The 26,665-nt window shown below is 44.6% G+C and overlaps 1 protein-coding gene across 1 annotated transcript in view; it reads right to left on the reverse strand.

The window, feature by feature from the left end:
- Positions 1–2,812: 2,812 nt before the first annotated feature.
- The window catches only part of LOC110504309 (inactive phospholipase C-like protein 1), a 123,422-nt gene continuing 99,569 nt past the window's right edge, over positions 2,813–26,665 (reverse strand). Inside the window, exons 5-10 of the mRNA XM_036974642.1 lie at positions 24,929–26,608; positions 18,362–18,724; positions 8,888–9,091; positions 7,715–7,790; positions 6,882–6,991; positions 2,813–6,387 (exon numbers count right to left, since the gene is read on the reverse strand). Coding sequence (XP_036830537.1) covers positions 6,160–6,387; positions 6,882–6,991; positions 7,715–7,790; positions 8,888–9,091; positions 18,362–18,724; positions 24,929–26,608 — 2,661 coding nt within the window. The 3' untranslated portion in view covers positions 2,813–6,159. The remainder of the gene's footprint in view (positions 6,388–6,881; positions 6,992–7,714; positions 7,791–8,887; positions 9,092–18,361; positions 18,725–24,928; positions 26,609–26,665) is intronic.

The raw sequence follows: 26,665 nt of genomic DNA on the forward strand, positions 1-26,665 counted from the left end.
GGCCATACACACTACCCTCTGTAGTGCCTTGCGGTCAGATGCCGAGCAGTTTCCATACCAGGCAGTGATGCAACCATGCTCTCAATGGTGCAGCTGTAGAACCTTTTGAGGCTCTGAGGAGGACCCATGCCAAATCTTTTCAGTCTACTGAGGGGGAATAGGTTTTGTCGTGCCCTCTTCACAACTGTCTTATTGTGCTTGGACCATGTTAGTTTGTTGGTGATGTGGACACCAAGGAACTTAACGCTCACAACCTGTTCCACTACAGCCCCGTCGATGAGAATGGGTGCGTGCTCGGTCCTCCTTTTCCTGTAGTCCACAATCATCTCTTTTGTCTTGATAACGTTGAGGGACAGGTTGTTGTCCTGGCACCACACGACCAGGTCTCTGACCTCCTCCCTATAGGCTGCCTCATCATTGTCGGTGATAAGGCCTACCACTGATGTGTCATCAGCTAACTTAATGATGGTGTTGGAGTCATGACTGGCCGTGCAGTCATGAGTGAACAGGGAGTAAGCACTGGGGGCCCCAGTGTTGAGGATCAGCGTGGCGGCTGTGTTATTCCCTACCCTTACCACCTGGGGGTGGCCCGTCAGGAAGTACAGGATCCAGATGCAGAGGGAGGTGTTTATTCCCAGGGTCCTTAGCTTAGTGATGAGCTTTGAGGGCACTATGGTGTTGAATGCTGAGCTCTAGTCAATGAATAGCATTCTCACATAGGTGTTCCTTTTGTCCAGGTGGGAAAGGGCCGTATTGAGTGCAATAGAGATTGCATCATCTGTTGATCTGTTGGGGGGGTATGCAAATTGGAGTGAGTCTAGGGTTTCTGGGATAATGGTGTGGATGTGAGCGATGACCAGCCTTTCAAAGCACTCCATGGCTACAGATGTGAGTGCTACAGGTCAGTAGTCATTTAGGCAGGTTACCTTAGTGTTCTTGGGCACAGGGACTATGGTGGTCTGCTTGAAACATGTTAGTATTACAGAATCAGTCAGGGACAATTTGAAAATGTCAGTGAAGACACTTGCCAGTTGGTCAGCGCATGCTCGGAGTACACGTCCTGGTAATCCGTCTGGCCCTGCGGCCTTGTGAATGTTGACCTGTCTTACTCACATCGGCTACGGAGAGCATGATCACACAGTCGTCCGAAACAGCTGGTGCTTTCATGCATGTTTCAGTGTTACTTGCCTCAACGCGAGCATAGAAGTAGTTTAGCTCGTCTAGTAGGTTTGTGTCACTGGGCGCTTCCCTTTGTAGTCTGTAATAGTTTGCAAGCCCTGCCACATCCAACGAGCATCAGAGCCGACGTAGTACGATTCAACCTTAGTCCTGTATTGATGCTTTGCCTGTTTGATGGTTTGTCGGAGAGCATAGCAGGATTTCTTGTAAGCATCCGGGTTAGAGTCCCACTCCTTGAAAGCGGCAGCCCTAACCTTTAGCTCAGTGCGGATGTTGCTTGTAATCCATGGCTTCTGGTTGGGGTATGTACGTACGGTCACTGTGGGGATGACATCATCTATGCACTTATTGATGAAGCCAGTGACTGATGTGGTGTACTCCTCAATGCCATCGGAAGAATCCCAGAACATATTCCAGTCTGTGATAGCAAAACAGTCCTGTAGCTTAGTATCTGCTTCATCTGACTACTTTCTTATTGACCGAGTCACTGGTGTTTCCTGCTTTAGTTTTTGATGGTAAGCAGGAATCAGTAGGATAGAATTATGGTCAGATTTGCCAAATGGAGGGAGAGGGAGAGCTTTCTATGCGTCTCTGTGTGTGGAGTAAAGGTGGTCTAGAGTGTTTTTCCCCTCTGGTTGCACATTTAACATGCTGACAGCAATTAGGCAAAACTGATTTGAGTTTCCCTGCATTAAAGTCCCCGGCCACAGCCGCCTCTGGATGAGCGTTTTCCTGTTTGCTTGGCCGTACACAGCTCATTGTGTGCGGTCTTAGTGCCAGCATCGGTCTGTGGTGGTATATAGACAGCTACGAAAAATATAGATGTAAACTCTCTTGGTAAATAGTGTTGTCTACAGCTTGTCATGAGATACTTTACCTCAGGTGAGCAAAACCTCGAGACTTCCTTAGATTTTGTGCACCAGCTGTTGTTTACAAATATGCATAGGCCGTCACCCCTTGTCTTACCAGAGGCCACTGTTCTATCCTGCAGAAAAAGCTTAAAACCCGCCAGCTGTGTTAATAATGTCGTCGTTCAGCCACGACTCGGTGAAACATAAGATATTACAGTTTTTAATGTCCCGTTGGTAGGATATACGTGCTCGTAGTTCGTCTATTTTATTATTGATTGATTGTACGTTGGCTAATAGGACTGATGGTAAAGGTAGATTACCCTCTCGGCGATGGATCCTGACAAGGCACCCAGACCATCGTCCACGATACCTCCATCTTTTCCTCCTGCGAATGATGGGGATGAGGGCCTTGTCGTGTGTCTGGAGTAAATCCTTCCTGTCCGACTAGTTGAAGAATAATTCCTCCAGTACGGGGTGAGTAATCGCTGCCCTGATATCAAGAAGCTCTTTTTGGTCTTAAGACACGGTGGCAGAAACATTATGTACAAAATAAGTTACAAATAACACGAAAAACATACACAATAGCACAATTGTTTATGGGATCGTAAAACAACGGCCATCTCGTTCGGCGCCATTTTGTACTGACCATCAAAATCAAGGCTCAGATCCAATACCTTCTAAATGCATCTGTAGGCTCATAAACACTATAGCTCATATTCTGAGAGATCCAGTGTGATGATTGGATAATGATTAGATGGCAGACAAGAAAGAAGACGAGGGGATTAAATGGTCAATAAAATAGTTTTATTTAGTCATTTAAGGGTACAACTGTTACATTTGGTTAATCAGATAGAAAACAAACTAGCTTTTCAAAATAAAAGCAACGTCCATTTAATATAATATGCATTGGTTTCAAAACACACTCGTCACCACCTTTAATAAATACTCTTCTTTTTGTATATTTGTTTTTACAAAAACATGAGCGTACGCAGACAGAACGAAACAAAGATTTGTTTGAAGGGTCGGTCAGAGAGGTCGGTCAGAGAAGATAGCATACACAGATAGATACAGAGTGTATACCAAATGGCACCCTATTCCCTATATAGTGCACTACTAAAGTAATGCACTACTAAAGTAGTGCACTATGTAGGGAATAGGGTGCCATTTGGGAAGAAGACATAACCTAAACACATCGCTGTAAGGACTGTAAAGTCAAACACCACATAGAGCGTGGAGGGCAGGTAGGTTTAAGGTTTAAGACAGACGCGGGTTAAAGAGAGTAACTACAGTATAGTAAATTAAAGCACTGTGGTGTTGGACCAGAGTGCCGTTGGATTAGAGGATTTATTTCATGTTTTTATTTTTCAATACTGCAACAAAACATCAACACGCCAGTTGAGTATATTGAGCTATAGTATAGCGACCTTCCTCATTGCTGTGCGCCTGTCAAATGTTGTAACAGTGAGGAGGGCTCCGTATATCTATATCTGGTTGATGGTAGGTGAGGACGGGAGGTCCTGCAGAAACACAAACTTCCTTGACAACTTCCTCCACAACAGCACTGCGCTGCTCGGCAATGTGCAACAAGTATGAATGACCTGAAAGGTGCTGCATTGTCATTCCGACGTCTGATTGGCCGTGCAGCATTTACCTTGATATGGCCTTTGCAGGAGTTAGGTCATTCATACTTGTTGCACTTCGCCGAGCAGCGCAGAGCTGTTGTGGAGGAAGTTGTCAAGGAAGTGAGTTTGTGTTTCTGCAGGACCTCCCGTCCTCACCTACCATCAATCAATCATGTCAATGCGGAGCTACAGTATACGGAGCCCTCCTCACTGTTACAACATTTGAGAGGTGCACGGCGATGCGTTACGGAGCTTGATTTGGCCTCTACGTGCCTCTGGAGGCTATGTGATTGCGTCACACCCTCCATACGAAGCCTCCAACCACATTTTCGGATCAAGCCTAAATTGGCTCTGACTTCTGCAGAGGCCATATCACTGTCAACGCTGCATGGTCAATGCAGACGTCGGATTGACCATGCAGCGCCTTTAAGAGAGATGTGTGAAGGTGGGCTGGTGAAGGAGGCAACAGATGATAATGAATCCATCCATCCAAGAGAAGGAGAGAGGCAGGTCAACATGGGTTGTCCACTGCATGCATCAAAGAACCTATGTCAGGTATTATCCTTTCTATGCCGAATTTAAATGTTCCTCCAACTTTACTGCTGGGTGTGTTGAAATGGCTGTTCAGACTGTAGAATGACAGACGGTAGGTGCGTTTACCTCAGAGCCCCAGAAGACCCTGTGCTCTGCTGGGGGCCCTGGGGGAATACTTTCCATTCAACCCATTCTCATCTTGTGATGAAAATGTCCCTTATTGTAAGATCCTCTATTATCTTTACTGTCTGTGTCTCTTTGATGCCAGGCCCCTATAGTGCTCTCTCAGTGCTGGGTGTAGTATTGTTGTGTTGGGGGCCTCTGCCTCTTGCTGTGTTTGGATCACAGGTGGTAGGAAAGGTAGAGAGCAGTGGAGGCTGGTGGTCCCATCCTCCGATTTAAAGTGATACCAGCCACCACTGGTAGAGAAAGGGTTCTATGACACAGTAAAATATAAATTACACGACGTATTTACCTACCTTAATAGCACAAATCTAACATTGGAAAAACAATGGCATCCATGTCCCACAGTCGACCATCACAAGCAGCATAAGCACACCAAGGATGTAGTAGCATCTAGTCGCGCCATTTTTGTAGTTCTTTGTCAGAGTCCTTTACTGTTGCTGAGTGAGTTTTTAAGCTGGGACAAACCCAGCACATACTTTCAGTCAATACACAGAGAGAGGGCCCCCTCCCTCATAGCAACACAGCCATGCCAACCACATCCTTGTGTAGGGTAATACTCATCTATCAATCAAAGGGGAAAGGGGGATACCTAGTCAGTTGCACAACTGAATGCATTCAACCAAAATGTGCCTTCTGCATTTAACCCAACCCCTCTGAATCAGAAAGGTGTGAGGGGCTGCCTTAATCGACATCCACGTCTTCGGCGCCCGGGGAGCAGTTGTTGTGGGGGTTAACTGCCTTGCTCAAGGGCAGAACAGCAGATTTTTTCCATCTTGTCAGCTCAGGAATTCAATTCGAACAAGCAACCGTTTGGTTACTGCCCTAACGCTCTAACCACTAGGCTACCTGCTGCCCAACTAATCAATGAAGCCTTTTAAACACAATCAAATAATCAATCAATCAATCACACCCAACAGGTCCTCTTATTTCAGGTTGTCTTCAGGTTGTCTTCCAGACCTTACTGTGATGTTGTGATACTGTGACACTGTTAGCCCCTAGCCATCTGACACCTGTGGATGGTCTCAGGTAGGACATAGTAGCCTGAAGCAGGGTTAAGCCATCTCATGTAAAACTACCAACACATCTGCCTCCTCCCATCTTCTCAGGAAAGGATACCTGGCGGGGTCTCTCAGGGAAGATGAGAGGGGTACGCAAGACAGGCTAGACATTCAAAACACTCCATGTACCGAGGGTTCTGGGTGAAGGAGATAAAGAGGGGTAAGGAAGGAGAGAGGGGCTGGGTGTAACAGTAGCTGTGTCGGTGGGACACTGGGAGGGTCACCTGTCACTCAACCCCCTGTGGTATCCATGGTGAGACGGGCCCTCAAGGCATCAACAGCGTGACATCACATCCTCCCGAGGGATCAATTAGGTGGGTTCAGAAGGACAGAGACTCTTCACTCGTCCTCTCCACAGCAAAGGTTTCTTACCTAAGATCAACGTGTTTTCACAATCACAACTCCCTTTTTAGGGAGAAAAAAACATTGAAGTAAATTGTAGGAGCGTTATATTCAAGTGTCCGACTTAAATAAGCACAAAAGTATTTCCACGGATGAACACAAAGTAAGCCGTCAAATTACTGCAACGATTCTTCACTAGTCTTACTACTCTGGATAAAGGTATAGGCTCTGGGCTCTACTCTAGACCCTTCCAACTCTGCTCTCTTTCGCCATCTCTCTCTCTCCCCACCCTCCCTTTCTCTGACAGTTTGGGATTTGAGGGGTTGTCACCATCTCATCCACTCGATCCCTCTATCCCCCTTCCCTCTCACTGGTAGGTTGGGGGTGTCATATTCGTCCGTTGCCATGGGTATTCACCCTCCTCTCCTGGGTGCTTCCTCTCCTCTCCTGGGAGTTGCCCCTCCTGCTGTGGGAGGTGTAGAAGAGATCAGAGGGACCAAAAGAGGTGCAGGAGGAGGTCGTGGAGGTGAGGCCACAGGCTTCACAGGCCAGGGCCAACTGTCTCAGAGCATCCAGAGAGTCTACCTTGGCACTGCGCAGGAGATCACACTGACCCTGTCGAGAGAGAGAGAGAGAGAGAGAGAGAGAGAGAGAGAGAGAGAGAGAGACAGAGAGAGAGAGAGAGAGAGAGACAGAGACAGAGACAGAGAGAGAGATAGAGAGAGAGAGAGAGACACACACACACACACAGAGAGAGACACACAGAGAGAGAGACACAGAGCGAGAGAGAGAGACACAGAGAGAGAGAGAGACACAGAGAGAGAGAGAGACACAGAGAGAGAGGGAGACACATAAAGAGAGAGACAGAGAGAGAGACACACATCGAGAGAGAGAGAGAGAGACACACATACAGAGAGAGAGAGAGACATAGAGAGAGAGATAGAGACACACACAGAGAGAGAGAGAGAGAGACAGAGACAGAGAGAAAGCGTAAAACTGTTTCCAAGACAATTTTATTTTGTCTCCAAGACAATTTCCCCCTTGGTGACAATAATGTTTATTGTATCACGTGTGTGTGTGTGTGTGTGTGTGTGTGTGTGTGTGTGTACCTTCAGTACAGTAATATTCCAGGTGAAACTCTCCAGGGCTTTACTCTGCTTGTGTCCCTTCAGCCCCTCCTTCTCTCCCAGCCTGGGCAGCTCCTCGTGGAACTCCATTCCTGAGAAGACAGGACAGGAGATCCAGTTCAACTGATAGTTAGAGCTGTGGCCAAGACAGGCAACAGGAAGCAGGAAGCAGAGCCATGCGGCAGTAAAGTGACCAATGTCATGGTCACCATGTTGGAAAAACTGCAATCATAAAACTTAATTCAATTAAATCTCATTGTATTTCGTTTTCTTTCTCCAGCTCCAGTATGTCTGGCAATTTCTCTCCTCATAAGGCAAATTATAGGCTCACTGTGTTTACTGAAGTCTGGACTAGGTTTATGTGTATCGGTATGGTAAATGAAAACCATTGATTTTCCTCTCTCCATTTCTCCTATATAGCACTTCCAGTTCATCTCTCTCTCTCTTGGGGACTGTGGCGTACAGTATAAATAACATCACGAGACGGGGCTCTGCAATCACACTTCAGTAGACCACTTGATCTCTAAAAAGTTAGTTATTAGTTTGATATTCATTCCAGCCATTATTTACCCCTTTCCTCCCAGACAAATATTTGATATTCCTCCTTTCCCACCCTCCCTCTGTCCATCCATCCTCTCCTCTCACCTTCTCTCTGCACCTGGGCCATCCTCTCCTCTCACCTTCTCTCTGCACCTGGGCCATCCTCTCACCTTCTCTCTGCACCTGGGCCATCCTCTCCTCTCACCTTCTCTCTGCACCTGGGCCATCCTCTCCTCTCACCTTCTCTCTGCACCTGGGCCATCCTCTCCTCTCACCTTCTCTCTGCACCTGGGCCATCCTCTCCTGCACAGCGTCTGCATTCTCGATCAGCTGCTTCTTGGCCGAGATCATCTGGAAGAGAGACAAAGACAGACACTGGATGAGCCTCTGGACAGACAGACAGATACAGATCAACAGACCAACCAATAGACAAATGGAAATAAAGATTGGCATACACACAGAAACGTACACACATAGATACTGGCCTTAAATGGTGGCAGGTATATTCTGTACAGTACGGGAGGTTGATGGCGCCTTAATTGGGGAGCACGGGCTTGTGGTAATGGCTGGAGCGGAATGAGTGGAATGGTATCAAATACATCAAACACATCATTTGATGCCATTCCGTTCGCTCCATTCCAGCCATTATTATGAGCCGACCTCCCCTCAGCAGCCTCCACTGGTGTAAAGACAAGTTCTATAATACAAATGAATGAAAAATGTATGGGAAAAAAACTGAAAATGTTTTTATGAAAGAGCAGCACACTGTGTTATTTACAGACTAATGTCCTTCCTGACTCTAACTCTGACCCTGCTGTCCACTACCTCAGGGTTAGATGAGATGGAGGAATGGAGGAATGGGGGAAAGGGAGAGATGGAAGGGAAGAAGAGAGCGTGATGACTAAGGCCACATGTGATGGAGGTTTGAGGGTGTGATGTAGACATTGGAGGGGCTACAGTCTGGGTCTCAGGCCAACTGTCTGTGTGTCACACTGACCTGCTGGGCTAGCTTGGCCCTAGATACGCATGCATACAGAGAGCGAGGCTGACAAACATCTAACATACACAGAGCACACTGAACCAATATGCTGCCACAGAAATAGCTCTTCCTCTTTGTCCCTCTCCCTTTTCACCCTCCCTCTCTCTGTTTCTCTGGTTGGTTGTGGTGTGTGAGGGGGAGTAATGAGAGATAGAGTGCAGGTGGGTAAGAGGCATCCTGATTTAATACTGGCAGAGACAGAGTGGGAAGAAACACAGCTGGAGAGTAAAACGGTATTTGTGCATGTGTGCCTCTCTCTCCACTTCTGTGTAAGCATGTATGCCCGAAGACAAAGGTGTGTGAATGAACACATGCCTATAGCTTCAAGTGTCTTAATTACTCTTCCTCTCTATATATATGTACTCCCATAATATTATAATATTGATACATATCTCTCTCTCCCTCCTACCGTATCATAGTGATTCAGTAGTTTGCGCGTGACCTCTGTGATGCTGCCCAGGGCCTCCAGGTGGGGGTAGCCATCCCTCAGGGTCATGCTGGCCCCCGGGGGCCCTTCTGGGGTCTGCAACCGTGTGGCCAGGCTCTGGATGCACTGCTTCAGCTTTGCCACCGGGGGGAGTCCACACTGCTCTTTGAAACTCACACTTGCACTCTGGATGGAACAGGACACAGAGCGAAAGAGAGAGAGAGAGTGAAAGAGAGAGAGAGAGTGAAAGAGAGAGAGAGAGAGTGAAAGAGAGAGAGAGTGAAAGAGAGAGAGAGAGTGAAAGAGAGAGAGAGCGAAAGAGAGAGAGAGTGAAAGAGAGAGAGAGAGTGAAAGAGAGAGAGTGAAAGAGAGAGAGTGAAAGAGAGAGAGAGAGTGAAAGAGAGAGAGAGTGAAAGAGAGAGAGAGAGTGAAAGAGAGAGAGAGAGTGAAAGAGAGAGAGAGAGTGAAAGAGAGATAGAGAGAGAGAGAGAGAGAGAGAGAGAGAGAGAGAGAGAGAGTGAAAGAGAGAGAGAGAGTGAAAGAGAGAGAGAGAGAGAAAGAGAGAGAGAGTGAAAGAGAGAGAGAGAGAGAGAGAGAGAGAGAGAGAGAGAGAGTGAAAGAGAGAGAGAGAGAGAGAGAGAGAGAGAGAGTGAAAGAGAGAGAGAGTGAAAGAGAGAGAGAGTGAAAGAGAGAGAGAGAGTGAAAGAGAGAGAGAGAGTGAAAGAGAGAGAGAGAGTGAAAGAGAGAGAGATGCAGTGTTTTATAGGTATATTATGGTCAGGTCCACGTGACCTGAAAAACATCTGACCCTGATGAAATCACAACGTCAGATGAGGCTTAAACTCACACCTAGAATGTCAAGCACAGATTAAAACAGAACATGTCCTTCTCCTATTGTCTGTGAGTACGTCAGGGAAATCTCTGGTCAGGTTCAGGTCAATCTAAATCAAGTAAGGCACTTGGGTGAACCCCTTATTACTTGAACTGAACCCCTAAAACCTGTGCTAGGGTCACGGAGGAGAATAGACATTAAAGCATCCATGCTAGACATCTGCTGTACTAGCTAATGTGTTTGGGAGGGAGGGAATGTACTGGGATCTGTCAGAGGTCTCCACTGAGATCAGAGACACTGCCAAAACACTGAGGCCATTTTCCACCTGGCAGCACCGCAACTGGACCAGCAGTCACATTGGTGATTACCATAGCATAGCCCTCCTGAGGACAGAATGGGTTGGGTGTGAGGGGGGCAGGGGGCTTTGTGTGTATGTGTGTGTGTGTGTGTGTGTGTGTGTGTGTGTGGGCGGGCAGGGAGACAAATTATGAATAATAACAGACTGTGGCAGATGAGAATACAGCTGGACACATGGCAGAGAGAGAGACAGAGAGAGAGAGAGAGAGAGAGAGAGAGAGAGAGAGAGAGAGACAGAGAGAGACAGACAGAGAGAGACAGAGAGAGAGTGTGTGTATATGTGGAGATAAGCTGGTCCGTCCTGTAACCAGGTCTATGCCTTCTCTCTCTCCTCTGTTATTTATAGACTAACGTGTAATCCTCCTCAACCTACTCCCTCTCTCCTTCCTTCTTTCTCTCTATCCACCTCTCTCCCCTCTCTTTCATTACTCTCACTCCCTCTCTCTCTCTGTCCCTCTCACAAAGTTCACGTCACCCCACAGGGAACTCACAGGTAGTGTCTTATTTCAGCGCAGTCATGCAATCTATTCTAGCCCAAATCACACTCCTCCAAAACTCCTGCATAACAGACCATATTTCAACACTGGCTAAACATAACACAACAGCACATTGCCACTATCTGTTCAGGCAGGAAAATGTATTCAAATGTATTTGTTAATTTTCAATATTTAGCTTTTTGTGTAAGAGCTGTTTGAAAATAATGGCTGGAAATTCAGCCTGTTCAGGTGGGATGGTTTTTGGCCCAGATCATGACATCACAATCGGATTATTCTGACCAATGAACCAGCCATATTTTATTTGCACATGTATCCTCTTACATTAAAGGGGGAAGCGGGGTAGGCTCTAGAGCAGGGCCGACAAAACTGGGGCCCTTGGGCGACGTTTGGCCCGTCAGGACCACTAGGGGCCCCCTAAAGATATATATATATTTTTAGGAAGTGTCACGCCCTGACCATAGAGAGCCTTTTTATTCTCTAGTTTGGTTAGGTCGGGATGTGACTAGGTTGGGTGACCTAGTGTGTTTATTTCTATGTTGGCCTGGTATGGTTCCCAATCAGAGGCAGCTGTTTATCGTTGTCTCTGATTGGGGATCATATTTAGGCAGCCATTTCCCCACTGTGTTTTGTGGGATCTTGTTTTTGTGTTGTTGCCAGTGAGCACTCCGGAACGTCACGTTTCGTTTGTTTATTGTTTTTTGTGCGGTTCACTTGAAATAAAAATGTTGAACCGATTTCACGCTGCGCTTTGGTCCGAATGTTATTACGATGATTGTGACAGGAAGTCAGTCAGGGTCTCAACTTACTGTTGACTGTTAAGTTACAGTCATCTAGCCAGCTATCTAAACCTTATAGTAATCATGGCCGAATTACTGACCAGGCACTCAAGGCCCGTGCCCAGGGGCCGTGACCTCCAGGTGGCCCCCATTGATTTTGTTAGTCACTCTCACTCAGATATCGTATTAACATGACATAAGTCATGGCAAAATGTGTAGAATTGCAGGAAATTAGCATTAAAACTGCTAAATTGCCTCTCCATCTCATGGCAAAATGAGTAGAATAGCATGAAATTAGTTTTATAGCTGCCCATTTTTCTCTCCTCTGCTAAGAGGGGGGCCACTAAAATGTTTTGCCCATGAGGTGGGGGGGGGGGCAACCAAAATGCAAGAAGGGTCCCTGCACATATTCATGTTATAAGCCTTATGAATATAGAAACTTGGTTGCAGTTTCTATGCTACAATGGTCAAATTTGAAATACATATGTAATACTGGTAATCATAGGTGTCAAGTAGTATGGCTATGATTTGATTAATGTTTGAAGTGTAATTTCATGATTACTTAAAAAAAAAAGCTATTGTTTCAAGACCATACAAAGCTATTGTTGACCTATATTTCTAAATAAATAATGTAAACCCTTCAGAATATGTTTTGGCCGACCAAAACCAAAAGTTTAAGCATCCCTGCTCTAGACGATCCTATCCGCCAATCAGGGCTGTGTATGTAAATATATTTGAATGTGTATGGATACACCCACACGATCAGACTGAGCATTTCAAAAGGAGGCTCAGGGAAATAAATGCTCAAAAAATACTTTTGGAGTTATTTTCATGAAATAAACACACACAGTGATTTATTAAACATACAGTGATGTAAAAATTGTACTAAAAAGACTGCATGGGGGCTTTAAATATATTTGGTTATCTTGGCTTATGTATACAGTACATTACAACACTGTCTGATATTTTTCAATTGACCTCAGTTCTGAAATATTGCTTTTCTCTGCATGGCTTTAAAAGGAACAGACAAGTGGTAAATCCATAAGGGAACGTGAGCAAGTCCATACTACATGGAGAAGAGTAACTTCTTCGCAACACAGCAAGTGTGTGAGGAAGAGGTGCCAAGATGGCGGCTTGAACAGACCCTTTTTTACCGAGCTCCGTACCAAACCTCAGAAAGATTGTTTACAGTCATTACTATTACTGTTTTTATTTGTTCAGGATATAAGACCTTTCCTGTGACTGGAATGATAATTGGATCATTTATTTCGGCATGTCCAGGCAAAGTCAAGACAAAAAAAGAAAGGAAGAAGTTAGCCGTTCTATTGCTAATCAGCAAGAGAGAAACGTGCTTATAGACAACTGCCATAACTATGCTTGGCCTATGGATAATATCATGCTTTCGAATGCTGTTGAAGATGACGAGTTCCCCTCTTTACCGGTTACTCCGTGCAAACCTCCACCCTCCAAAAAACCCAACATGAACTCTGACATCGTGGCTACCCTCTCCTTACTCATCAACTCCAGGTGTGGCGCCATTGAGAAAATGGTAGGCGCGAACACCATGGTTATCGAAGGCTTGAAAAAGACTGTGGAGATTGCATGTGGTGAAATCAAGGATGTGAAAACTAGAGTGGCAAAAGTTGAAAAAAGGGTGGAAAAGGTGGAAAAGAATAACAATGTCTACCATAGACGTCTCACTGATCTGGAACAATACACAAGAAGATGGAACCTGAGACTCTACGGCTTGCCAGAGGTGGAGAATGAAGATGGAACCTGAGACTCTACAGCTTGCCAGAGGTGGAGAATGAAGATGGAACCTGAGACTCTACGGCTTGCCAGAGGTGGAGAATGAAGATGGAACCTGAGACTCTACGGCTTGCCAGAGGTGGAGAATGAAGATGGAACCTGAGACTCTACGGCTTGCCAGAGGTGGAGAATGAAGATGGAACCTGAGACTCTACGGCTTGCCAGAGGTGGAGAATGAAGATGGAACCTGAGACTCTACGGCTTGCCAGAGGTGGAGAATGAAGATGGAACCTGAGACTCTACGGCTTGCCAGAGGTGGAGAATGAAGATGGAACCTGAGACTCTACGGCTTGCCAGAGGTGGAGAATGAAGATGGAACCTGAGACTCTACAGCTTGCCAGAGGTGGAGAATGAAGATGGAACCTGAGACTCTACAGCTTGCCAGAGGTGGAGAATGAAGATGGAACCTGAGACTCTACGGCTTGCCAGAGGTGGAGAATGAAGATGGAACCTGAGACTCTACGGCTTGCCAGAGGTGGAGAATGAAGATGGAACCTGAGACTCTACGGCTTGCCAGAGGTGGAGAATGAAGATGGAACCTGAGACTCTACAGCTTGCCAGAGGTGGAGAATGAAGATGGAACCTGAGACTCTACGGCTTGCCAGAGGTGGAGAATGAAGATGTGTGAGGAGAGGCTATCCGTATCTGCCAAGAAGTTATGCCTGCAGAGAAGAACAAAGTTGGTGATACCATCGACGTTGTGCATCGCCTCGGCAAGAAGCAACAGCAAAACGATTCAAGAACGAGGGGTATCATCATCCTCTTCGCTGCCAGATTCTACATGGATGCTGTCTGGAAAGCTGCTAGGAAGAACGCCTTCCTTCAGAGCCATGGTATGCGTTTCGCCGAGCATCTCAGCCCAGAGGACATAGAAAGAAGGAACAAGTTGTGGCCAATGATCAAGATAGCACGAAATGAGGGACGAGGCTTCATCAACGGTTCAGAAATCCATATTCCTCCCTAGAATCTCACCAGAAGGAACAGATTGATGGTTTCAGCCATGGTATTCTAATTTTCCTTATGCTGTTTATCTAACAACGGACTATTTTTCGGAATACTCAGGTATTTCAATTTATTAGTTTGTTCTTGTATGACCAGAAGACCTATTTTGTTTACAAACTTACGAAGAAGATTGAAAGCTGTATTTATTTATACAGTAACTAACATACTGTTTTAAAGGGCACACATGTCTGCTCTGACTTTACACGGTTATTGTTCTATTTAGTTATTAATACTTATTTCCAAGTGAAAAAGGTCTTAGGAACGTGAATGTAAAACATTTTTTATTCCATTTTTTTATGATCAGTTGTCATATGCACTTAAAATAGTAGGTACCTTTTTATTTAAATTATTATTTTGTATTTTATTTCTCAGAATAGTTCCTGATTACACTAAAGATGGTTTTTAGTCTCTCTTACCAGAACCCTTGGTTTGGTCTTGAACATCATTTTCAGTTGAGTTGAATTTCAAAGCCAGATAACGTCTAGCTCAAAGTTTATGGAATAAGCTATTTTCACTTTAAATTGACTTAAATGGTGCAGATCTTGGTTCCTTATCGTTTAGGTTCACTGCTCCTACGTTTTGTCTATAGTTTCTCTTAATGCTAGGTGGTTACGAAACAATGTGAAGCGCAAGGCCTTATTTTTATTTGCTAAACAATTTAGAACAGATTTTTGCTTTTTTCAAGAGTCTCACTCAATTTCGGCTAATGCCAACTTCTGGAGGTCGCAATGGGGCAACGATATTTGGCTTTCCCATGGATCTGAATGCTCCGCTGGTGTCAATGAAAAAACCTTTGGTGGTAATATTCTACACTCGGAATGTGACCCCCTTGGTCACTTTATTTGTCTTGTGATCAGTTACAATGTCATTACACTCATTACTGTAAACCTCTACGGGTACAACACCAAACATGAGAATGATGAGTTGCTTTAATCTATAGAAACATACAGTATACTTCATTGGTTATCTACATTTCCCAATTCATTATTATTGATAGGAGGGGACATTAACATTACTATAGATAATTCAACTGATAGATGGCCCCCAGGTAGGCCAACCAATCAGAATTTGGGTTTAATACTTTTTATGGAAAAGTTTGATCTTACTGATATATGGAGAGAGAGGTTTCCGGCCGACAGATCATTCACTTGGAGTAACAAAACAGGTTCCAGACAATCCAGAATATATTTTTGGCTTATATCCAAATGCATTGATAGTGAGTGTGTTACTACAAATATTTGTACTACTCCCCTCACAGACCATAGGCCCATTTACATAGATATCAAAATATTTACCCCTGATACTAACCTTGGTAGAGCATCCTACTGGAAGCTAAATATCTCATTATTAAATAATGATATAGTTAAATTTGAGGTTAAAGATCTGCTCTCACACTTTTGGGAAAGGGCTTGTGAAGAAAAATCTTATTGCAAGAACTGGGAGCTCTTTAAAATTGAGGTGTCCAAATACTTTAGAAAATACGGTAGTAATCTTGCTAAGACCAGAAGAGCTGAGGAGGAAAAGGTGATCTTTAAGATAACTTCCCTTTCTCAGAGGTCCCCAGCCAGCCTCTCTGGGGAGGAGAAGATGGAACTAATTGAGTTACAAAATAAACTGGATAATATATATAGATTAAAAGCAGAAGGAGCCTTTATTAGATCTAGGGAAAATGGATTGAGGGAGAACAGAATTCATCCTATTTCTTTAGACTTGAGACATTTCACTCTAAAAATAACACTATCCATAAATTAAACATTGATGGTGTTATTACAGATGACCAAAAGTGAATCGCTAAATACTGTAGCAATTTTTACAGAAAATTGTATAGCTCTACGTACTGTCAGGAATCCACAGATATGTTTTTTAACTCACTGAATAATGTTCACTCTATCAGTGATATAGAATCTAAACAGTGTGATGAACCCATCAAAGTTGAAGAGATTATAGAGTCTATCAAGCATCTAAAGAACAATAAATCACCAGGTGTTGATGGAATTACATCAGAATTTTACAAATTATTTTCTGAACAAGTAGCTCCCTTCCTATTTGAAGTCTTTTTAGAGAGTATTAAAAACAATGTTCTCCCTCCTACAATGAGTCAGGGGTTAATAACACTGATACCTAAGTCTAAAAAAGAAGTGCTGCTCATCGATAACTGGTGTCCAATTTGTCTTCTTAATAATGACTATAAGAAATTAGCCTTAGCCTTACTTGCAAAAATAATTAAATAAGTCCTGGATGCAATCATTGATGAAACACAGTCTGGCTTCATGAGGAACAGACATATTTCTAACAATGTCAGACTAGTATTAGACATACTTGACTACTCAGACCTAATAACTGAAGATAGCTTCATATTATTTTCAGATTTTTATAAAGCATTTGACACAGTAGAGCATCAGTTCCTCTTCCACTCCCTTGAGAGACTTGGCTTTGGGGATTTTGTTCTGTAAGGCTATTAAGACTCTCTATGCAAATGGTAACAGCTCTATCAAATTGAAATATGGCACCTCAGCTAGATTTGAGTTAAAGAGGGGAATTAGGCAAGGTTGTCCTATCTCTCCGTACCTGTTTTTATTAATCACCAAACTTCATGCAAATTCTTTAAATAATAGTCCTGTACAAGGTACCTGGTAAAGAAATTATTATAAGCCAGCTGGCTGATGATACTACACTTTTTCTGAAAGACGCTAACCAAATTCCCATATCGATCAATGTGATACAATCCTTTTCCAAAGCGTCTGGTCTATATCTTAACATTAATAAATGTGAACGCATAGCTGTCAAAGATCATGTGACACCTTCATATTATGGTATTCCAGTAATAGAAGAACTTACATATTTAGGCATAACCATTACAAAGGATCAGAAGTCTAGAGGCTTACTACATTTTAACCCTCTTATTAAAAAAACCCAGAAGAAGCTAAATCAATGGCTAGAGAGGGACTTATCTTTAAAAGGTAGAGTCCTTATAACCAAGGCTGAAGGTATCTCTAGACTAACATATGGTGCTCTATCTTTATATCTTGACAGTAAAATAAGCAAGGAGATAGACAAGATGCTTTTCAACTTTCTTTGGAGAAACCGTACCCATTACATTAGGAAAACTGTTGTAATGAACACTTATTAGAATGATGGGTTGAATTTTCAGGACTTTACTACCTTAAATAATACTTTTAAGATCAATTGGATAAAACAATCCTAAGAAGCCCCACTTCTATCTGGAATGTTCTTCCTCATCATGTCTTCTCTACTTTTGGTGACCTTAACTTCATGTTGTTTTGCAATTATAATATTGACAAAGTTCCAGTGAAACTTTCTCCTTTTCATCGGCAGGTTTTCTTGTCATGGTCCTTAATTTATAAATACATTTTTTCTCCACACAGATATTATATATGGAATAATCGGGATATATTGTATACAAATACTTCTTAGTTTTTAGAATATTTGTTCCCAGATAATATCCTATTGGTGAGCCAACTGGTAAATGCAGAGGGTCTTTTACTCAGTTATAAAGAATTCTTATCACTTTACAAGGTCCCTGTAACACCTAAAGATTTTGCAATTGTTTTAGATGCCATTCCCTCAGGTGTTGCTCTGTTATTCAGGAACGTGTCAAGTCCTGACCCTCAGAGCCTACCTTCTGTTGACCCTGTTGACTCATCAGTAGGAAAGATTTGTTTCTCTTTTGGTCCATTCAACAACAGAGCGATACGAACCTTGTTTCAGCAGGATGTTGTATCTATACCTTATGTCATGCCTTAGTGGAATGGATTTATTGATAATATCTGTTGGATGTTGCCACACACATACCTACTTGTTAACAAAATTAAGGAAGTTTCCTTTAAAATTATTCATAAATATTATCCTGCCAACCACTATATGAAAAGGTTTAAGGAAAACATACTAACAAAAAAGCTGTTAGAATTATAAGCGTATGTATGTCCCTTAAGGTCCTTGTCTAATGTGATATTGTACCCCCTAGACCCGCCCCTAGCTCAATTGTCCACTGTATATAATCTATATATACTTGTGTTCCCTCGTGTACTCTCTGTATTGATTTGTTGTTAATAAAAATGTAATTAAATTTGAAAAAAGTAACACCAAGTGCGTGAGAAACACCCAGGTATGAGTAACACCCTCCAATCACTCTCTGACCTCTAACTCCTGACCCTCCTCTCACCTGTGCGTCCTCCCGCAGGTCTGTGGCCTCTCTGAGATGGGTGTTAGCGGGACGGAACGTATCATCCAGAGCTTTAATACCCGTGTTCCGTAGGGTCACGTACTCTCGCCCCCGCCACACCCCTCTCCGCACAGACAGACCCCTCCTCTGGGCCTTGCCCCCCCCTCGTCGGTTGGTCACGGCTACATGGACGAACAGGCTAGCGTGGGGCAAGGGGTCTCCCTCCAGACCCATCAGGGGCACGTTACGGTAGCCCGGCTGAAGGCACTCGAAGGCCACGCTGTACTGGCCAATGAAGTCGTCTCCAATGTAGTCGTCGTCCAATACCACGAAGCGGAGGAGCGCCAACTCTGGCATGTTCACCTGGGAAGGACAGACAACAACCAATCATGAGCCAAGGTGCAGTGACAGACAAAATCACAGGAATGTTACCGAATGTTGTACACAGACACAACTCTTGCTTGTTTTAGAACACTGAGTATGGTTACTTCACACAATAATACGATTATTGCGGATAATCAGATTAATATTATAGTCTGTTTAAAACATTTACATGCTTTGTGTGAACAAACGATTTCCCTGCTAATCCTGTTTACATGGACACATCTGAAATCAGGCTACCTAATGGGACTTAAATAAATGTAGAAAATCAGCAATCAAAATAAACATTCTACCACAGCAACCATGTTATTTTTGCGAAGCCTATTTGATTCTGAGTTTGGACATATAAAGTTTTGTATATGAAAACTATTTCCATGCATACTTTCAGTATTTCCGAACTCACTTCACTTGCGCTTCTGATGCTGGCACATGCGCAGATCAAATATACCGCTGGAGCTCTGATTAAGCTGTTTTACAGGTCCTAATCATTCTAAAGATTGGTTAGAAAACCAGGTGCTTTAATCAGTGTACGCTTACTTCAATTTTGACCTTACGCTGATTAAGGAAAGCAGAGTAAGGTGTTAACATGACTATTGCCATACTCAGCCTACTGCCATAATCAGTTTAACTTAAATCGGATTGTTATTGTGCGTGTAAACATACTCCCTGATATGCTTTATTGGTTTTCTAGTCATCTCCCTTTAGTTCATTCTGGAAAAAAACTTTTGTGTAAAGGACAATGATTTCAACTAGAAATAACAATATCAGTTTTAATTAAATAAAATGTTTTAAAACAATAATAAGACGGTTTTAACTAACAAAAGTTGTGCTTCTCCTCTAACGTTCCAATAGGATCTAACAGCATCACCAAGATAACCCGACATAGATTGTGAGAATAAAATGAAAACCTGCATAATTTATCTAACCTTTATTTAACAAGGTTAGGTGAGTCATGGAGAACAGCTCTGGAACAACTCTGGTGAGTCAAGATGTTTATAAACAGATATTATCATACTGAGACATTAACATTTAATCATAGTGGTGGACGTACAATCATATAATATACACAGGGCACATAATATTATAATAATATTGTCCATGACACACAAAAGTATCACACATAGACACAAATATACAGTTGACGTCGGAAGTTTACATACACCTTAGCCAAATACATTTAAACTCTGTTTCACAATTCCTGACATTTAATCCTAGTAAAAATTCCCTATCTTAGTTAAGATCTGTGAAATGTCAGAATAATAGTAGAGATTTATTTCAGCTTTTATTTCTTTCATCACATTCCCAGTGGGTCAGAAGTTTACATACACTCAATTAGTATTTGGTAGTATTGACTTTAAATTGTTCAACTTGGGTCAAATGTTTTGGGTAGCCAAGCTTCCCACAATAAGTTGGATGAATTTTGGCCCATTCCTCCTGACAGAGCTGGTGTAACTGAATCAGGTTAGTAGGCTTCCTTAATCGCACACACTTTTTCAGTTCGGCCCACAAATGTCTTATAGGATTGAGGTCAAGGCTTTGTGATGGTCACTCCAATACCTTGACTTTGTTGTCCTTAAGCCATTTTGCCACAACTTTGGAAGTATGCTTGGGGTCATTGTCCATTTGGAAGACCCATTTGCGACCAAGCTTTAACTTCCTGACTGATGTCTTGAGATGTTGCTTCAATATATCCACATAATTTTCCTCCCTCGTGATGCCATCTATTTTGTGAAGTGCACCAGTCCCTCCTGCAGCAAAGCACCCCCACAACATGATGCTGCCACCCCCATGCTTCATGGTTGGGATGGTGTTCTTCGGCTTGCAAGCCTCCCCCTTTTTCCACCAAACATAACGATGGTCATTATGGCCGAAGAGTTCTATTTTTGTTTCATCAGACCAGAGGACATTTCTTCAAAAAGTACGATCTTTGTCCCCATGTGCAGTTGCAAACCGTAGTCTGGCTATTTTATAGTGGTTTTAGAGCAGTGGCTTCTTCCTTGCTGAGCAGCCTTTCAGGTTATGTCAATATAGGACTCGTTTTACTGTGGATATAGATACTTTTGTACCTGTTTCCTCCAGCATCTTCACAAGGTCCTTTGCTGTTGTTCTGGGATTGATTTGCACCTTTCGCACCAAAGTACGTTCATCTTCTGTGAACATACCAAAGTACGAGCTGTTTAAAGGTATAGTCAACCTAGTGTATGTAAACTTCTGACCCACTGGAATTGTGATACAGTGAATTATAAGTGAAATAATCTGTCTGTAAACAATTGTTGGAAAAATGACTTATGTCATGCACAAAGTAGATGTCCTAACAGACTTGCCAAAACTATAGTTTGTTTGTCACGTTCTGACCCTAGTTCTTGTGTTATTTCTTTGTTTTAGTTGGTCAGGACGTGAGTTGGGTGGATACCCACACACACACACACACACACACACACACACACACACACACACACACACACACACACACACACACACACACACACACACACACACACACACACACACACACACACACACACACACACACACACACACGTAGGCTTACAAACACACACAAACTCAAGCTGGGCAGATGAAGATAGTGAGAAGATACCTGTAGAAACACACACAGTGGCCATCCATTGGTTTCTAGCCTTCCAGTATGATGAATGTGTTTGGTAGAAAGGCCAGAGGGTAGAGAGGAGGGTGGAGACTATCCATCTCAACCCACACTGTGCTTATACATACACCTAGCCCACTATGGTGTGTGTGTGTGTGTGTGTGTGTGTGTGTGTGTGTGTGTGTGTGTGTGTGTGTGTGTGTGTGTGTGTGTGTGTGTGTGTGTGTGTGTGTGTGTGTGTGCGCGTGCGTGCGTGTTCCTTCCTGTGCTGTGAGTTATAACCATATTAGGTCTTCAGGCTCTTAGTGACAGGAAGCAAACAATCTGAACCAGCTAAAGGCATTAATTCCCGAGGACGGCTGTATGAGTGTGCGTGTATTAGAATGTGTGTGTATGAGTGTGCGTGTATTAGAATGTGTGTGTATGAGTGTGCGTGTATTAGAATGTGTGTGTATGAGTGTATTCTTTGACATGAATATCATTTTGAGATAAAATCCAAGTACATGATACAGCGTAATGTACCAGTACAATCAAATGCTTACTTGCCAGCTCAACCCCAGTCTGTGAGTCTTCTTCCAGATGTGTGTGCATGACTGAATTCTTTCACATTGGTTTCATTTTAATATGTCTGTTATTTCCTGTACTTGAGTCTTTGAGTTTAAGACTGTGTGCAGTATGTTGTGAACATGCTCCTCCCTCCATCCCCCACATGGTACTGCCCACATGTTGACTACCTATAAACAGTACTGTTGAAGAGAGGAAATGGATTCTAGACCGGGGGGGAGATTGTAGATTATAGACAGGGTGAAGGTTTGCACTCAGAGACCCCTGAGTCTGTGCTAGTCTAGATTTTAATGTTTTAGCATAGAGCACTATCCGTCTAACAGGGCTGCAGTTAATGGATGAAGAACTAGAGAACATGTCAGTTGAAGTGAGCACAGACAGAAGTTTAGGCAGCGAAGGCTCTGAGTGGGTGACGGAGAGAGACCCAGAGGGTGAACTGTGTGTGAGAGACAGAGAGAGAAAGAGGGTGAATTGTGTGTGTGTGTGTGAGAGAGAGAGAGAGAGAGAGAGAGAGAGAGAGAGAGAGAGAGAGAGAGAGAAAATTGTGTGTGAGAGAGAGAGAATTGTGTGTGAGAGAAAGAAAAAGAGAGAGAGAGAGAAAGAAAGAGAGAGAGAGAGAGAGAGAGAGAGAGGGGTGTATGTGAACTTTAGGCTCTACTCTTACTTATAACTAAGTCCACTCAGGTAGATAGAACCCTCCATCACTGCTACACACACACACAAACAAGCACACAGACATTCATACACATACATACACGCACGCACACACACATGCAAGCACACACACATGCAAGCAAACACACATGCAAGCACACACACATGCAAGCACACACACATGCAAGCACACACACATGCACGCACACACACGTAGCCTGCATCCTATCATGACTGTCTGCTGTGGTGGAGTGTGGACAAGGGGTGGGAAATGGGGCATCATGCTTCATGAATGAAGAGGTCAGTCTGAACAGCAACAGAGACGACTCTCTCTATCTCAGCCTCATCCCAAAATGGACGCTATGTGTTTCCAAAAAGGGCCCCATGTGTCTCTGCCTAGTTTCCCTCAGCAATCTACACACAATACCCAATAATGAGAAAGTGAAAACAGGCTTTTTGAATTTAAAAATAGAAAATAAATATTCAGCCCCTTTGCTATGAGACTCGAAATTGAGCTCAGGTGCATCCTGTTTCCATTGATCATCCTTGAGATGTTTCTTCAACTTGATTGGAGTCCACTTGAGGTAAAGTCAATTGATTGGACATGATTTGGGAAGGGACACACACACACCTAAGGTCCCACAGTTGACAGTGCATGTCAGAGCAAAAACCAAGCGCTCAGGACCTCAGACTGGGGCGAAAGTTCACCTTCCAACAGGACAACAACCCTAAGCACACAGCCAAGACAACACAGCAGTGGCTTCGGGACAAGTCTCTGAATGTCCTTGAGTGGCCCAGCCAGAGCCCAGACTTGAACCCTATCGAACATCTCTGGAGAGACCTGAAAATAGCCGTGCAGCAACACTCCCCATTCAACCTGACTGAGCTTGAGAGGATCTGCAGAGAAGAAGGGGAGAAACTCCCCAAATACAGGTGCGCCAAGCTTGTAACGTCATACCCAAGAAGACTTAATGCTGTAATCACTGCCAAAGGTTCTTCAACAAAGTACTGAGTAAAGGGTCTGAATACTTATGTGAATGTGATATTTCAGTTTTTTGTTTTGAATAAATTACAAACACTAAAAAAAATGATATTGCTTTGTCATTATGTGGTATTGTGTGTAGATTGATGACGGGGGAAAAAACAATTTAATCAATTTTAGAATAAGGCTTTAACGTAACAAAATGTGGAAAAAGTCAAGGGGTCTGAATACTTTCCGAAGGCACTGTATCTACCCGTACATTGTCAGATTAATTTTAGGTTTAGGGGTTAGGTTTATAGGGTTTGGGTTAAGGTTAGAATTAGGATTAAGGGTTAATGGTGAGGGTTAGGAGTTAAGGGTTAGGGGTTATGGTTAGGGTTAGGGGAAATATGATTTTGAATGGGAATCAATTGTTGGTTCCCAAAAAGTCCTCACAAGTACAGTAAGACATAACTGTGTGGGTGTGTGTTTGTGTGTGTGGAGTCACGCCACATTACCCTCTAGTCCCCCACCAAGCCTTAGGTTACAGGCCACAGGACTAATGAGCAAAACAGAGCTCAACCACTGGCTTTAGTTTCTTTCTTACTTGTAAAAAAATATATACGAAACATTGTAGTTAATGTTTTCTTTTCAGTCTTTGGTTCAGTATGTTCATTTGAGACTGTAATTCTCCTAACATGAGACAGTGGAAAGAAGTATTGTTATACTCTGCACTACCAACTAGCCTAGCACGCCACACCACTGGTCAACAGCACCAAGGCAACTATCCAACTGTTCCCTCTCCATTCCCATGTTTCACATCATGTTTTATAAGCCCTGGCCATCTGTCGTCATAACTAAATCTTCCACAACGGCTCAGGGGAATCACAATGGCTCTGTCTGTCGCTATGGGAATGAATACTGTAGTTAACTGTCCTTGGGAGCTGGAAAGACTCTATACAAATAGTTCTTATTGTTGAGTATCCTTATGAAACTGATGTTTTTCTTCATTATTATCTGTACAGGGACAAACATAGACCATATTCTGTCTAGACTTAGAAAGTAAAACTGGTTGGAATGACTCTCAGTTTCTGATTGTAATGATGTCCTTTCAGCGAGTTTTTCCCTCCTGTTATGCCATTAGATGTTTACGTGTATGAACACTCAGCTTGTGGGGCGACCGTGCTCTTAGTCTGAGGTTATGTTGATGAACCGTGCTGTACTTTCACATGTATCTGTAGGTTACACATGTTAATCCCATGTGAAACTCTGTGTTGTTGTTTTTGTCGCACTGCTTTTTTCTTGGCCAGGTCAGAGTTGTAAATGAGAACTTGTTCTCAACTGGCCTACCTGGTTAAATAAAGGTGAAATATAAGATAAGAATAAATGACTGAACTCTTACCTGAAACTCAAAGGTCTCATCAAACAGTGGGCCATCCTGGTTCTGTGCTGCGGTCCGGGTCCGTTGCTCAGCGCAGTCCGCTGGTACCCCATGTAGCTCCAGAACCACGTAGGGATCTATAACCTCTCCTTTGGCCCCAGCTCCCTGCGGCTTGGGCAGGTTGTGAGCGCTGATCACCTTCACCCTGAGGGTCTGAGGTGGCACGCCGGGCACACACCCCTGGGTCACGGCACTGAAGTAGGAAACCTCGTCTCTCATGACCCCCGGGCGCAGCACGAAGCCACAGCCCCCGTTCTGGATGAAGCGTCCCCTGTGGAGGTCCAGCATGGCCCCGGGGGTCTGCTGGTTGAGGGCCACCAGCTGGACCCCGCCCTTCCAGTACCCCTGGGGGTTGGGGTTGGAGGAGTCCAGGCGGACGGAGCTGGGCCGGACACGGGTCAGGGTACGCTTGGTGAAGCCTACTAGGTCCTCTGGGCTCTCACTGGCCAGCCGGCCCGCTTCTCCTTCCCCCAGGGAGCACAGAGTCCAATAGGCCGAATCAGGGAGTAAGGGCGTGCCCGGTGTTGAGGGGGTGCTGGGTGGGGAGTGCTGCTGTCCTTGTTTCCTTATTTCTCGGTGGTTGTAGAAGCTACGGCTTCCAGTTCTTGCCACGCTCACCAGATCTGAGAGCTCGCGTTGGAGGCGGAGTCTCCTGGGCTGAGGGGGCGGGGGTACCACTAAAACCACACCCAGTTCCTCCTCTCCGGGGATGGTCATTCGCCGGCCAGCCAAGGGTCCGCCTCCCCCTATCTCCTCATCCTCCTCTGATACCTCTCCCTCGGATCCCTCCTCTTCAGGGGGTAGCTTCTTCCCCACCAGCAGCACCCGGCCCTTCAGCTGCTCAGGGGAGGGCAGGGTGGTGGCTCGCCCCACCGGGCTGACCGGCAGGGCCTCAGGGGTGTAGAGACGTGTAGAGAACACCTTCCTCAGGTGCTGGGCCAAGGTACGCTGCTGGGAGGGGGAACAGCGCTGGCACAGGTAGAGCAGAAGCGGGTAGGGCGAGGTCAGGAAGGCGTACTTATTCACCACCTCCAGAGCACTGCGGATGGTGACAGGGGCGTGGTGGTGATGGTGGTGGTGGCGGTGGGCATCAGGACCATAGTCTACCCCCAGGAGAGGCTCCCCCTCTGGGCCGTCTGTCACCCCCAGCTCCAGGCAACGACACCCGGCCTGCAGAGCCCTGGTCAAACCCCCTAGATCAGCCCTCCCATGGACCTGGTCATCCAGGAGATAGGACCGATAGGAAGTACTGATGTAGTAGTGGGACAGGGGCAGGCCCATATCCTGACACACTCCCTGGTGCTCCACGTCAAACAGCTGGCACTCTGGAGACTGCAGGTAACGGGCGAAGCCGTCAAGCCCCAGCAAGCCTCTCTCTCGGCCTGGTCTGGAGGGCTCAAAGCGTAGGACCAGCTCCAAACAGCCCTCAGCTGTGGCCAGGGACAGGCCCTGCTCCGTCTCCAGAAAGAGACGAAGGTCCTGGGCGTCCAGACACTCGCGATCCTTAGAGAGCTGGACCAATAGGAAATAGACATCTGGACGCGTGCAGAGTTCACAGAAGGCCTCCTGGAACTCCTCGCGTGTCACGTGAGACGTCAGCTTCTCTTTGCTGTGCTGGATCTCCTTGAACCTCAGACGCACCTGGAGAGAAGTAGGGGAGAGGGAGAGGGAGAGGGAGAGGGAGGGGGAGAGGGAGAG

The sequence above is a fragment of the Oncorhynchus mykiss genome, chromosome 3 (assembly GCF_013265735.2).
Source record: "Oncorhynchus mykiss isolate Arlee chromosome 3, USDA_OmykA_1.1, whole genome shotgun sequence".
In the NCBI taxonomy this organism is placed as follows: Eukaryota; Metazoa; Chordata; class Actinopteri; order Salmoniformes; family Salmonidae; genus Oncorhynchus; species Oncorhynchus mykiss.